Source organism: Diabrotica undecimpunctata, chromosome 1, assembly GCF_040954645.1.
Source record: "Diabrotica undecimpunctata isolate CICGRU chromosome 1, icDiaUnde3, whole genome shotgun sequence".
NCBI lineage: Eukaryota > Metazoa > Arthropoda > Insecta > Coleoptera > Chrysomelidae > Diabrotica > Diabrotica undecimpunctata.
Genome location: NC_092803.1, coordinates 57333835 through 57348031, shown reverse-complemented (window position 1 = coordinate 57348031; position 14197 = coordinate 57333835). Strand labels below are relative to the sequence as shown.

Genomic DNA, 14197 nt, shown 5'->3' with positions numbered 1-14197 from the left:
ACGTAAATATAGCTATTTTATTAAATTAAATCAAACTCGTTCACAATGGTCATAATTAAATCACACCAAATTATTATCTCTCGTTCCGCTGTGTTTATGTGTCATCACCGAACTACTCGTGACCATATAAGGTAATTAGTGACCCAAGCTAATCACCGTATTAGAAGTTGAGTGTGTCTTCACAATGTCATAACAGAACTACCAGTATTCCATCTTAAGCTGATTAGGACATTAGGAAGTTAGTGACTTAAGCTGATCAGCGTATTAGGATAATAGTGTGACTGCAAAAGGAGTGCAATGAACATCGCACCATAGCCTTAATGAGTCATGTCTTGAAATTGTTTTTAAAAGTAATTCACAATAGAATACATAAAAAATTGGATTAAGGCATAAGTAATACACAAATGGTTTAGGAAAGGACTGGGAACACGAGATGCACTGTTTGCAGTAAGTGTTGTTTTGCAGAGATACTTAGATATAAATCAGGAAGTATATGCCTGTTTCGTTGATTTTGAGAAGGAATTTGACAGAGTGCAGCATAATCGGCCTAAAGAAATTTTATTAAATAAAAACATAGACAGTAGAGACATTAGAATCATTTGTAACCTCTATTGAAACCAAACAGCAAAATTGAAAGTTGAAAATGAACTGACCGAAGATATCCAGGATCCGCCAAGGGTGTATTTTATCACCCTTGTTATTCAATTTATACAGTGAAGCCATCTCAGAATTAGCGCTTGCGAGGTCAGTGAGACCTTATAATAAACGGTGAGCCACTTAATAACATAAGATATCTTGACGACACCGTCTTTCTGACAGTAATACTAGAAGAACTGCAACACCTTGCTGAACAACTAAATATATATTGCAACGATTATGGACTAAAAATAAATTTGAGGAAAACCAAGTTCATGGTATTTACAAAAGCACAAAACATCAAAGTTAAGCTAGTACTAGGTAATACAGAAATTGGACAAATATGTTCGTACAAATACCTTGGACCATGGATCACAGAAGATACTGATCAGACAAAATAAATAAGATGCTGCATTGAAATTGCACGGTCAACTTCTGATAGAATGAGGAAACTTTTTTGTAATCGCAATATCAATATATCGCTCCGAATAAGAATGCTTCGATGTTATATTTTCTCTACCCTTTTGTATGGAGTTGAAGCTTGGACACAAAATTCCAACATTAAAAACCTAAAAGCATTCGAAATGTGGTGTTACCGACATATTTTTAAAATATGATGGATGAATCGCAAAACCAACGAACAAGTTCTCGAACAACTAGGAAAACAATGCAAAGTTTTAAATTCCATAAAAATGAGGAAATTGGAATACTTGAGGCACATACACTCATGAGAGGTGAAAAATACGAACTACTAAGGAATATAATGTAGGGTAAAATCAAAGTCAGAAGAAGAGTAGGAAGACGTAAAATCTCGTGGCTAAGCAATCTCCGTGAATGGTTTGGGTGCAGTTCAATTGAACTATTCAGGCGCGTAACCAACAAAATTATAATTGCCAGACTGATTTCCAATCTCCGATAAGAGCTGAACTTGAAGAAGAAGAAGAAAGAAAAATATTGTAGGCAGAGACGATTGGCGAAAAGGATAGTGACACAAGCAAAAGCAAAATCAAGGAAAGATTTTGAAGAAAAGCTACAAGAAGGATATGTAACAAATAATAGAAACATTTGGACGACAATACGACACATAAAGGGGAAAAATAAAAGGAAATAAAGACAGTAAAAGATACACTAAAGCAAATTCAAATAAAAGCAGAACAAATAGCTAGGGTATGAAAAGAATATTATAGAAAAAAATTTGATTCCGAAGTAATAAAGGAAGACAATGTAATAAATGAAGGCGAAGAAAACATACAGCTAAAACAAATAAGTAGAGAAAAAGTAGTAGAAGGATTATTAAACATAAAAATAGGGAAGGCAGGTGGAAATGGTGAAATTAAACCAGAAATGGTAAAATACATGGGTGAAAAAGGAACAAACTGGCAGTTAAAAGTATATAAAGAGGCGTGGGAAAAACAAACAATTCTTAAAGACTTAAAGTAATAAACAGTTGATAAGGACAAGTTGGTGGAATAAAGAAGTGAAGTCAGAAATAAAAAAGACAAAATGACATGGAAAAAACACATCAAAATATGATTAGAACAAGATAAAGAAAAATATTGTAGGCAGAGACGATTGGTGAAATGGTATATAAAGAGGCGTGGGAAAAACAAACAATCCTTAAAGACTGGCAGAACAACATTAGTGTCAATATACAAAAAAGGAGCATATTGTAAACTGCGACAACTATAGAGCAATATGTCTGTCATAGGTATGCTTTAAATTATATAAGGAAATAATTGAAAAGAGACTAAGAGAAGAAGTAGAAATGGAACTGGGAGAAGAACAAGCAAAATATAGACCAGGAAAACAGACAAATGGTAACATATATCATTAGGAACCTAATAGAAAGGAGCATAGGCACGGAAGGAAATCTAGTATTAGCATTCAAAGACCTAAAGGTAACATGTAACACGATAGAAGGACAAATTATAGGGAAATGCTTGAGGAAAATAAGTGTACCACATAGATTGATAAATCTTATAGGAAGTACTTCATCATCATCATCATCATCATCATCATCATCATCATCATCAATCAGCCAATCGCGTCCACTGCTGGACATAGGCCTCCCTCAGTTCTTGCCAGTGTACTCTACACTGGCCCGCTTGTAGCCAGTTTCCCACTACACGTTTTATATCATCGGTCCATCTAGTCGGTGGTCGTCCTCGGCTTCTTTTATAGTTTCTGGGCATCCATTCCATAATACGTCTTGTCCACCGTCCATCTTGTGTTCTCGCTAAGTGCCCTGCCCAGTTCAACTTAAGCGTCGTGGTTCTTTTGATGACGTCTTGAACTCCTGATCACGTTCAGCATTGCACGTTCCATGGCTCGTTGTGTAACAAATTTTGGTTAAAAAAAATTGTTTAATTTACTAATGTTTGTATTTTGAGAACGATTTCCGAAGTGGAAATTGAAACGTCAATAAACTTACTTTAACCTTTAATTGTGGCTTATTCCCATTTAAATAGTAATTAAAAATAGGTCTACAAATGAATTATAATAAAACGAAAATTATGACCAACCAACCAGAAGAATTAATAGTTACAATTGCACAAACAACTATAGAACAAGTAAAAGAATATGTATATTTGGGACAACTAGTTAAATTAAATAAAGAAAATCAGACCGGAAAAATAAAAAGAAGGATACGGTTGGCTTAGGTATCCTTCGGAAAACTTTCCTATATACTAAAAAATAGAAAATACACCCAATATTTAAAAACAAGAGTCTTCAACCAATGTATACTTCCTGTTCTCACCTACGGTTCTCAAACTTAAACGTTTACAAAGGAAAACATGGAAAAAATAGCAAAGACCCAAAGAGCCATGGAAAGACAAATGCTGAACATCAGGTTATCAGACAAGAAAAGACAACGGTACACAAAGTAAATAAAAGTAAGTAAAGTAAGTAAAATGCACAGTTGTACGGGAATTAAACGGGGATCATTCAGATAAAGAATACAATTTTGCGAAATAATGAACAGCCACCGATACCCTCTCTTGGTTCAAAATATTATTTTTTCTGATGAGGCTACATTCAAATTAAATGGCGAGGTCAACAGTCAGAATTGTAGATACTAAGCAAAATAAAACTCCAACTGGATGCGGGAACATCATACACAATACCCGCAAAAGGTAAAAGTATGGGAAGGCATTTTAAGAAATAAAATCATTGGACCCTACTATTTTGAAGGAAATTTAAACGGGCCAGCATACCTTCAGTTTTTAAGTGGGTATCTCGTACCTACTTTAGTTAATTTATTCCCCAGTACAATTAATCTCGGAGGTTTTAATAAAAGTTTATGGTTTCAACAGGATGGTGCGCCTCCGCATTATGCTTTAGATGTTCGAAGGTACCTAAACGAAATTTTTCCGAACAGGTGGATTGGAAGACGTGGACATATTGAATGGCCAGCGAGGTCGCCAGACCTCAATCCTTTGGATTATTTTATGTGAGGTCATTTAAAGAATATTGTTTATAAAACGAAACCTGCAAATATTGTAGACTTAAAAACAAGAATTCGTAAAGAAATAAACAATATTTCTCAAGAAAGCATAAACAAGGTTCTACAAGAATTTGTACAACGTTTGGGTTACTGACAAATACAACAAGGGCTACAATTCGAACATTTTAGATTAAGTCATGTATTAATTATTGGACTACTTTCAAGTTATTTATTATAATTTATTTATAATTTATTAATATTATAATTCAATAAAAATTAATTTTCTAAGCGCATATCTTTCAAATTATATCCCTTAGACCCCAGTATTATACTTTTTTGGAATTAGCTTATTTTTATCAATCTAAAAATGTCCTAAATACAGGGTGTTACATTTAAAAAAATACGACGTCATCACTGTAATGTGTATCACCTTGTATAATGAAATTTTATTGTAAAATGTAGAACATTAAATTTAAAAATCGACGTGTTTTAGATTTTTTTAAAAAGGCTTTTCATATAGGAAATATCGAATTTATTCAATACTTTACGGACACACTGTGTACCCAAAATACTACAGTACTCCACTAGAAAAATTTTAATCACTGATAAACCGCAGCAGTGTTTGGAATCAACACACCATGGTGAAAACTCTTTTGTATCAGCTCAAACGTGGTCTCATAAACTGCATTTTGGATGTTTGGCACAACAACAACCAATAGAAGATCGAAAATCCGTTAGTAGTGTTCTGTAGAAAGTAATCAACATTCTGTTTTTTATTTTATAAAAATAAACCATGTGTAAAGGTGGGAACAAATATATTTCTGTAGAGGCTTCTTAACTGTAAGATATTGTCCCTTACAACAAAACAGGATATACATCTACCGGCGGGCGTAATTTCGGCCGGTAATCCCTCGGCCTACCTGCATAAATCAAGGGGTACCATTTATGACAGGGGTAATTTCGGCCGAGGGGTTGATGTTTACGATGAGATTAAAATATTGGTAATTACGCTTCATAGTTTCTGTAAAATATTAATTGTGTATTTATTTGGAAATACCTAATCCTGTGTACCTGTCGGAAATACCTTTAATTTACTTATCTCTTTATTCTAATAACTATGTTGTACCTACTTAAGATTATTCCTTTAAATGTATAAAATTCACAAATAACAGGTATAAAATTATTATAGCTAGTCAGTATTATAACTTATCTTGAAGCTACTAGTCGATAGAAAGCATAAAATATATTATTTGTATACGATGGCATCTGTTTCAGTAATTAAGAGTTCACGCGGTTATGACTTACTAGTTGTAGAAAAGTTTCAGTTTTGTAAACAGGATTAAAAAGTGGTGAAGTACGTTGGAGGTGTATAAAGAAAAATTTAAGATGTTTAGCCAAACTGTACACTGTTGGTGCGGAATACACAGTTACTAGAAGTGAATTAATCCACAACCACGAGTCCGATGAAACTACGTTGGAGAGAAAAATAGTGACGACTTCATGCAAGCGCAAAGCTGAGGAAGACATATCGGAGAAACCTTCAAAAATTATTAAAAGCGTTCTTTCAAATCATTTGCCAGAGAATTTGTCATCGATAGATGTCAGTCTAATAAGAAGAAATTTGTACAACAGCCGCCGTAAGCTCTTACCAGCCCTGCCTAAGGATATTCACGATGTACATTCTGTACTCGATAGTTATGGACCGAAAACCACAACAGGTGAAAATTTTTTGTTTATTAACAGCACAGCTGATAATATCATTGTTTTTTCTTGCCATACAAATATAATAAGTTTATGTAAAATGAAAGATTTTTACATGGATGGCACATTTTCTTATTGTACAAAATATTTTTATCAGTTATTTACCATCCATGGACTGGAAAATGGGCATTATGTTCCTCTTTTGTATTGTCTGTTGCCCAATAAGACCAGTGACACATATATGAGACTTTTTCTGTTGGTAAAATCTAAAATTTTTGAACTTTATAATATTGTTTTTGAACCGAAGGAGGTATTTGTGGATTTTGAAATCGCAATTCATAACGCATTAAAAGTTGTCTTTCCCAAAACCAAACTAAATGGTTGTAGATTCCACTTGCACCAGGCGTGGTATAGGAAAATACAATCATTAGGGTTAACCCAAATGTATAAAGATAAAAACTGCGAGGAAAGCAAATGGCTTACTCATACTTTTGGGCTAACTTATTTAGACCCCTCTGAAGTTGAAGATTGTTTCATATTTGATCTCATGTCATACAAACCGGACCATAAACTTATAGATAAATACGCAGACTATTTATTAGAAAACTACATAGCGCCAGAATCTCATTTTCCACCAAATATATGGGCATATGAAAACCCATCAATTAAAAGAACCACAAATGCCTGCGAATCATTCCATTCGCACTTTAATTCTAGTTTTTATTCAAGTCACCCTTCTATATTTATTTTTATAGAAAAATTAAAAGATTGTCAGATCGATGCATATTTAAAAATAAAAAATTTAAATATTCCAGCAAAAATTAAAGACAAACAAGTAAAAAACAAACTAAAATTTATCGAAAACATGGTAAATATGCTTCGATCTGACAATATTTCTAGAATTAATTTCGTTAAATCTGTATCACATCAAAACGTTTTTTAAAAATTTATAGTTTACTTAATTTATAGAAATAAGTTGATGTAATAATTTTATTGAAATAAAGAAATATTTTAATATAAAGCATTCTGTTATTTTATTTGATTTGCGGCCGAAAATACCTATGAGATAAGGAAGCAACTTAAAACCTCCGGCCGAATTTACCTACCGGCTTTTAGTACCTGCTTTTTTTCCGGCCGAAATTACGTCCGCCCACATCTACAGCTACGTCAGTTGTGGAAAATAAGGCTATTCACGATTACTCCAGTTTTTGTGGAAAACTTTGGTACACGAATTATTAGAAGTAAAAATCAAATATATCATGCATTTGTATTTCGTAATTAAAAAAAGTGGGCGATAAGCTCCACACAAAGGTTGCAAGATGAAATTAGGCGAATTATTGTTATCCTGGCGTATGTGTGTCAATAATGTATTAAAACAGTGACACTAAAGATTGCAAAGACTGTAGGTATATTAATTTTAATATTATTCGTTAATTTGAATATTTATGTAGTAATTTCTGAAATTTCCAAAACATTGAGTTCACGATATTGTGTACTATTTTTGTTTATTTATTCGACAACAGTACCTAATTTTCTCCCACGTTTATTTATTTTGAGATACATTTGTCAAAAATTAACTTCAATGCATATAGAAACCAAAAAGCGTTTTAATATTTATTATTAATGACTTTTAATTTAATAATATATTTTATACATAATAAAGCTTTCAATAAATGGGCTTTATTGAAAGCTTTGGTGGCAAGCTTTATTGGTATGTTAGTGTATAGTGAAATGACATCTAAATATATTAATTTATAGTTATTTGGTATTGAATATTTTTAGTTTCAGAAATAAGGTCATTGGAATCTTTAATGTAATAATGTTTATTTGTGAAATTAGAAATAATGTTTTTTAAGAGCTTTGAAAGATTCTCGAATGGCGATTGAATGCTGGAAACGATAGAATGTAGAGATATATTCTTCGTATATGATATGATAGGATCGGCTCATTAATATCATTATTTCTTATTTGGAAAATATTGGAGTGATCATTTTTAAGTTTACGATATTCGTCTCTTAAAAGATCATTTTATTGTCGTAATCATTAGATTCCATAATAACGATTTTGTTGGTTTTATTAGGTTTTAGTACAACTACATAATGATTTTCCCTCAAGAAGACTTTTTTCTTTTATTTTTTTTACGTAATGCTTTATTTTCGAATAACAATTTCTTTTTGTTTTTAAAATAGTTTAAAATATTACAGAACTTGTTGTTATTTAATATTGTGAATTTTCATATAAAGTAGAAATTTAATATACAAATTGCCAGTGACCTAAAAACTAGTATAAAGAAACTCGTACGAAATTACTGGCAGAAGGAAACAATCCACTACATTTTTACACCAAATAGATCAGACGATTTAGCGGTTCGTTATCCCTGGTATAACTAGAAATGAGATTGTTGTTGCTAGAAGATTACGTATTGGTCACACCAGATTTACACATGGTCACCTAATGAATTCTACACCTAAGCCAATCTGTCACTATTGCCAATCTCCACTAAGCGTTCTACACATCCTTGTGGACTAATTTTGATTGACAAATAATATCAGATACATTAATTTCGTATTTATTACGAATGGGAACTGCAACGTCAGTATGAGTTAAATTTTGGACCCAAGACCCCTCTAATTTATTTTCAGCAACATTTGATTTCAAAAGTAATTTATCAATCTTTTTGATGTTCCTATTTTCAGTTTTGCCGAAAACATATTTACTTTGTTTTAAACACATATCCTTAAATGTATTTGAAATATCCGGTGGTAGTGTATTAATTATATTTAATTCATTTTTAATGAGTTCACAGTTTAGCTTTATTAATGAGTTAACAGTGTCAGTTATTTTACAAACAGATTAAAAACATTTTCCTGGAAGTAAAATTTATATGGTTTGTATTTATATTTAAAAAGTTAGGTACTAAATTACAGGTTTTGCAGCGTAAAAGAACAATTCTTTGCTCAATGTCATTACTCAGCTAGTTATGGAAGATTTAGAGGAATCTGTCGTGGGTCAGTTAGATTTCAATGAATCATTTTTCTACCGCTATATCGATGACTTTGTCTGTGCTATCCCAACAAATAAAATGAACCGAAATTTTAGATAATTTAAACAGTTACCACCCAAAACTAAAGTTTACTATAGAAATTGAACAGAATAATAAAATAGATTTTCTGGATTTCACTTTACTTCGCGTTAATAACACAATTACAAACTACAGTCCATCTAATTTACTTACCGTTGCACGTCATTACCATTGACAGAGATCGAAGTTGACATAGTTGTCAAAGTATAAAAAAATCGTGAATCCATTTTAAATCATATGTCACATAATTATTGCAAAAGTGGATTATACAATAAAACAAATTAATATTTAATGTAAATAAATAGAAACAAAACAATAATCTTGTTAAAAACAATTTGAACCGCTTGTATGCTTCATATAAAGATGTAAAGTGGAATACTTAAACAAAAACAATACTTTTTTCATTACTTAATAATATTAGTCAACACCGCAACTGTCAAATAAGTGTTACCAATTTATGCCAAAATATCACCTTCGTTCGATTACAGTTACAGTGTGGTTCGAACAAATGTTCTTCATAAAAACGCTTTATAACATATTATTGTGTGTTTCTTTTAGATAACATTAATAGAAATCTTTAAATATTATTTCTACGCGTATATAATAAAATATGTCTAGTAGATGTAATGCCAGTGTACTCGGCAAAGTGATTCTAAAAAAGAACACACCTACCGCCTAAATATTTCGTGTTGGTATCATGTGACCTCACGGCATTGACGCGGATGACGTGCAACGGTAATTAAATTAGATGAAGTATATGTGGTTCACAAAAAAAACATGGTCTTAACGAAATCTTAACTATCAATCTCATCATCCTTTCTCCCATAAGAAGTCTGTAGTTATAGGTATTGTTGATAGATCTATAAAACTAACCCCTAAATCATTCCCAAAATACAATGTTTTGTATTTTGAGAATGATGTCCGAATTGAAACGTCAAAAATAAACTTATTTTAAACTTATATTGTGGCTTATTCCCAACGAAAATAGTTATTATTATTCGCTTTCGTAGTTCTTCCAATGAAGCTGGAATTGTAGATATAAACCTCGCTTTTTAAACAATCTCATATGAAGAAGTACAGCAGAGTTAAATCGGTGATATCTTCATATGGCGTTATTTAAAAAGCAAGATTTATGCCGACCATTCCAGCTCCATTGGAAGATCTAACATAACAAATAGTACATTAATGTAGTGTAGTAACCCCTAACATTTGTATGGACGTCAGTGGATATGACTTTAAACATTTAAGCACATAGTTATAGTTAATGAGTAAACTGTTTCCAATTATGAATTTAGTAATAAATTAAAATTTATTTTTTTTTATTTTATTTACGTTACATTTAATAGTTTCCTATTTCGTTGTAAATTTCATTTTAATGTAGTTTTTGAAATGACCGGAAATTGACACTAGCAAAACATAGGCGTTACGTTCAGTTTTTAAAAGGTGTAACACTTACAATAAACTGATATTTTTTAACAAGGATAGAGTTAATATGTAAGGGATATGCTGCTGGATAGGAGGGAGTTGACACTTGACAGATATCTATATCGTTAAAACATGACCCCTTTAGAATAAAAATCGACCTGTTTTAGTATTTTCACAAAATTAAATGAATATTGCCAAATATCAGTGTGGACTCTTCTGAGTGGCCATCCCTGTATATATATTGTATACATTGATAACTAAATAAAACAAGAGAAATATTCGAAAATATAAAGATAAATATGTGAGAAAAAGGTGCCAACAGTTTGAATGTCAATAATTTTGTAAACATCGACAATAGATGCTTTAAAAGCATGATTTTTTTTTTCAATTGCTTTGACAACAATCAAAAGTATCTGTTTGTTATAGATCTTGCCAAGAACGTTATATTATTTTTGGGTGATGGAATGTCGATACCAACAGTCTCAGCAACAAGAGTTTACATGGGAGGAGAAGAATATAAGTTAGCTTTTGAACATTTCCCTTACACTGGATTTTCAAAGGTAAGCTACCACCAAGTATTCCTTATACTCTAAAAGTATCTTGGTACTAGTCGTTGGTTGTTATAACCGGTCATACTTCAGCCAATTAGCCTATTGTAAATCTTCTATTTATGTAACCTTCTGGCTTTCCGTGTTAAATTATAAAAAATGAAAAATTTCTGGTGTTGGCCGGGATCGAAACTAGGCCGTTCGGCTTCGTAAGCCAGTACCTAGACACTGTGCTATAACCGCCATGGTACTGTATTTATTCTATTTGAAGTAAATTCTGCGAATGCACTTATATAAATTTAGACCTCCTCTACAATCCACTCCCTCAACACATTTTTTGAATGGGATTATATATCAAATAAAATGTAAAAGCTTAATAATAATTAGTTTTAGATCAAAAACATATGTCAATGTCAATTGTCAAAAATACCTATGTCAATTATAAACAAGTAGCACTTGTTATCATAACACTAATAAAAATGACGTTTTTAATTTCTGAGGAAATCAAACTAATGGACAACTAACACAGTGTATATCAATACAAAGCGGAGTCAGACAGGGTGACTCGTTAATCACACTTCTCTTTAATATAATAATGGACGAAATAATAGAAGCAGTACGTAAAGTTCTACAGAATGGGGAACAAAGAAAACCAAATGTTATGTTATGCAGATGACGCCGCATTAATCGAGACAGAAGACGAGTTCAAAAGATTAACACACATCTTCAATGCAACAGCCAAGAAATACAATATGATAATATCAGCAGAAAAAACCAAATGTATGACAACATCTAAATACCCACTACGATGTAAAATCGAAATTTATGGGAAAATATTAAAGCAGGAAGCAAGCGTTAGATATCTGGGAATAGATATAACTAGTTACAGAGATGTTAAGGAATAAGTACGACAACAAAGCTTAAAAGCAAGTAAAGCGGCGGGATTTCTTAATGACACAATCTGGAAGAACAAACACCTAAGACAAGACACAAAAACAAGAATCTATAAAGCAGCAATTAGACCTATGTTAACATACACATATACTGACATATTAATATGATATCTAGACACATCTAAAACGAGACGACTACTAGAAACAACAGAGATGAAAATACTCCGACGAATATCAGGGAACAGTCTTTTGGATAGGGAGAGGAGCGAAAACATAAGAAGAGCATGCAATATAGAAGACATAAATGGATGGGTGATAAAATGAAAACAGGAGTGAACGAAGAAATGAACGAAGAAGTATTGGCAGACCAAGAAAAAGATGGTGCGATAATTTAAACAATTTAGGAGGATAATATTGATGAAGCAACAGGCTTTAAAGCCGACATACAAAAAGAAAGAAGAAGAAGAAGAAAACCAAACTAAAGTATATGTTTATAGTTTTTGTTGGGATTTGGTATCATAATCGTAATTGAAGGAAACTTCAAATGAAATCAGAAATTTTTAACTCTAGTTACATTGTTACAGATAACAACAAACTTTCAAATGTCGTATTACTCATAACATGATTCCATTTACAAAATGACGTCCATGCGCCATTTTTAATGATCAAGTATCCTAAAAATTAATAGTTTTATGTTCAGAAAATCACACGCCTCGATCGTTTAACTATTTTTAAATGAATATTTTTAAGATTTTTGAACTGAAAATGATAATTCTGCAAGAGTTGTTGAAAATAATTGGAAATCATCTTTCAAATAAAAGGTATTATTTGTCATATAGAACCACTTAAATTAATTTTACAAGATGGTGGCTACTCTGCTGTTTTTATTGATTCAGTCAATGATACGTCATAAAAATTATGAACCATAAGTATGAATCCCTTAAAATAGACTTTTCCTACCTTGTCGAAAGTCTCAACCCACTTGTTCCTAACCCTTTTCAATTTAGCCGGCGTTGTTGACTGCTAGTGGTAATAAAAACCAGGTAAGATGGCCAGTTTGAGATTTAGCAATGATCAGTGGGCCTGAAACAGTTGTTGTTATTTTAAAATTACGTTACTTGAAAAGTAACTTATTTAATTTCCTATATTTCCGTTTAGTAAGAATGTTGGTCAAGGCATTACTCTGATTATTTGATAAACCTACATTATATTATTATTTTTATATTATACGTCATAACGGGAAAATAACCAAAAACTTTTAAACAATGTTTGTTAATAAATTTACTGTATAAATACGATACATTTCGTACTAGGTTGCAATTCAATATTAAAACGAAAACTTGTTTAGCAGTGGTGAGACACAAGAAAGCAGTAAAATGTTATTTATAAAGATTTTGTAAAGGATATCTCCGTTTACATGGTCCATTAGTAATAGAATATTTCGTTCATGATATTTATAACTTTATAAGTCGTGAATTTCTAGTTTTTTATATCTTTGGTACAGTGCATTAAGTTTTGGTTTAGATATTTCACACTACATAAAGCGGTAAAATCGGCAACATTGATTCGTACGAGGTAATTGTAATTCTCCGATCCCCTCCGACACCTAGACAGAAAACGAAAAAAACACATAATAACGCTTGAAATACACATCTCCGTTCGTCGATTTTTGTTTTCATTACGTATACTCGGTTCATTTTTTATAACATAAACTCGATAAAAATACACTGACCTTTATAAGGCGGCACCTTTGTATGGGTTTTTAATAATGTTCACAATTTTTTGTGGTTGAATTAAAAATAAAAGAGCATTTATTTAAAAAGACAAAACAAAAAATATACTCTTATTGAAAATAAAAAATAATTCCTAATAAAATGAGAAATAATTATTTGTGCCCTATAGAAATGATTTGACTTTCTACGGCTGAACAGTATCCCAATCTGTCATAAAAACTTCTGCGGACAGATGAAAGAGTTTCAGTAACAGAATTGGGGACTTCACTTATTCGGTTTTTTAATTCATCCAAATTTTGGGCTCTAGTCCCAGGATCATCATAGATGATGCGTTTTAAATATCTGTAAAAAAAGTACTTACACCCGTACATGGGTGTAAGATCTGGAGATAGTGCAGGCCACTTAATATCGCCAGTCCACTGATAACTCGATTCGGGAAAGTATTTTTTTATTACTCCATAATTATTCGAGCGTTGTGAACTGAACAGCCATCTTGATGAAACCAAACATTCTACAGATTTATATCAGGAAAATTAAGAATAGCGGGAAGAACATTATTAGGTAACAAATCGATGTATAGTCTACTATTTAAGTTGCCCTTAATAAAAAATGGAACTATTATGTGGTCTCCTAAAAAGCCGGTCCAGACGTTAACTTTTTGAGGACGTTGAGTTCGGTAAACAACACTTGTTGGTTTTCTTGCTCTCAATACCTCGTAATGGAAGGATTGTGTC

At 31.9% G+C, this 14197-nt stretch overlaps 1 protein-coding gene across 1 annotated transcript in view; it reads left to right on the top strand.

The window, feature by feature from the left end:
• Nucleotides 1-14197, top strand: part of LOC140449608 (membrane-bound alkaline phosphatase-like) — a 59104-nt gene that overhangs the window by 26991 nt on the left and 17916 nt on the right. Inside the window, exon 3 of the mRNA XM_072542835.1 lies at nucleotides 10716-10849. Coding sequence (XP_072398936.1) covers nucleotides 10716-10849 — 134 coding nt within the window. The remainder of the gene's footprint in view (nucleotides 1-10715; nucleotides 10850-14197) is intronic.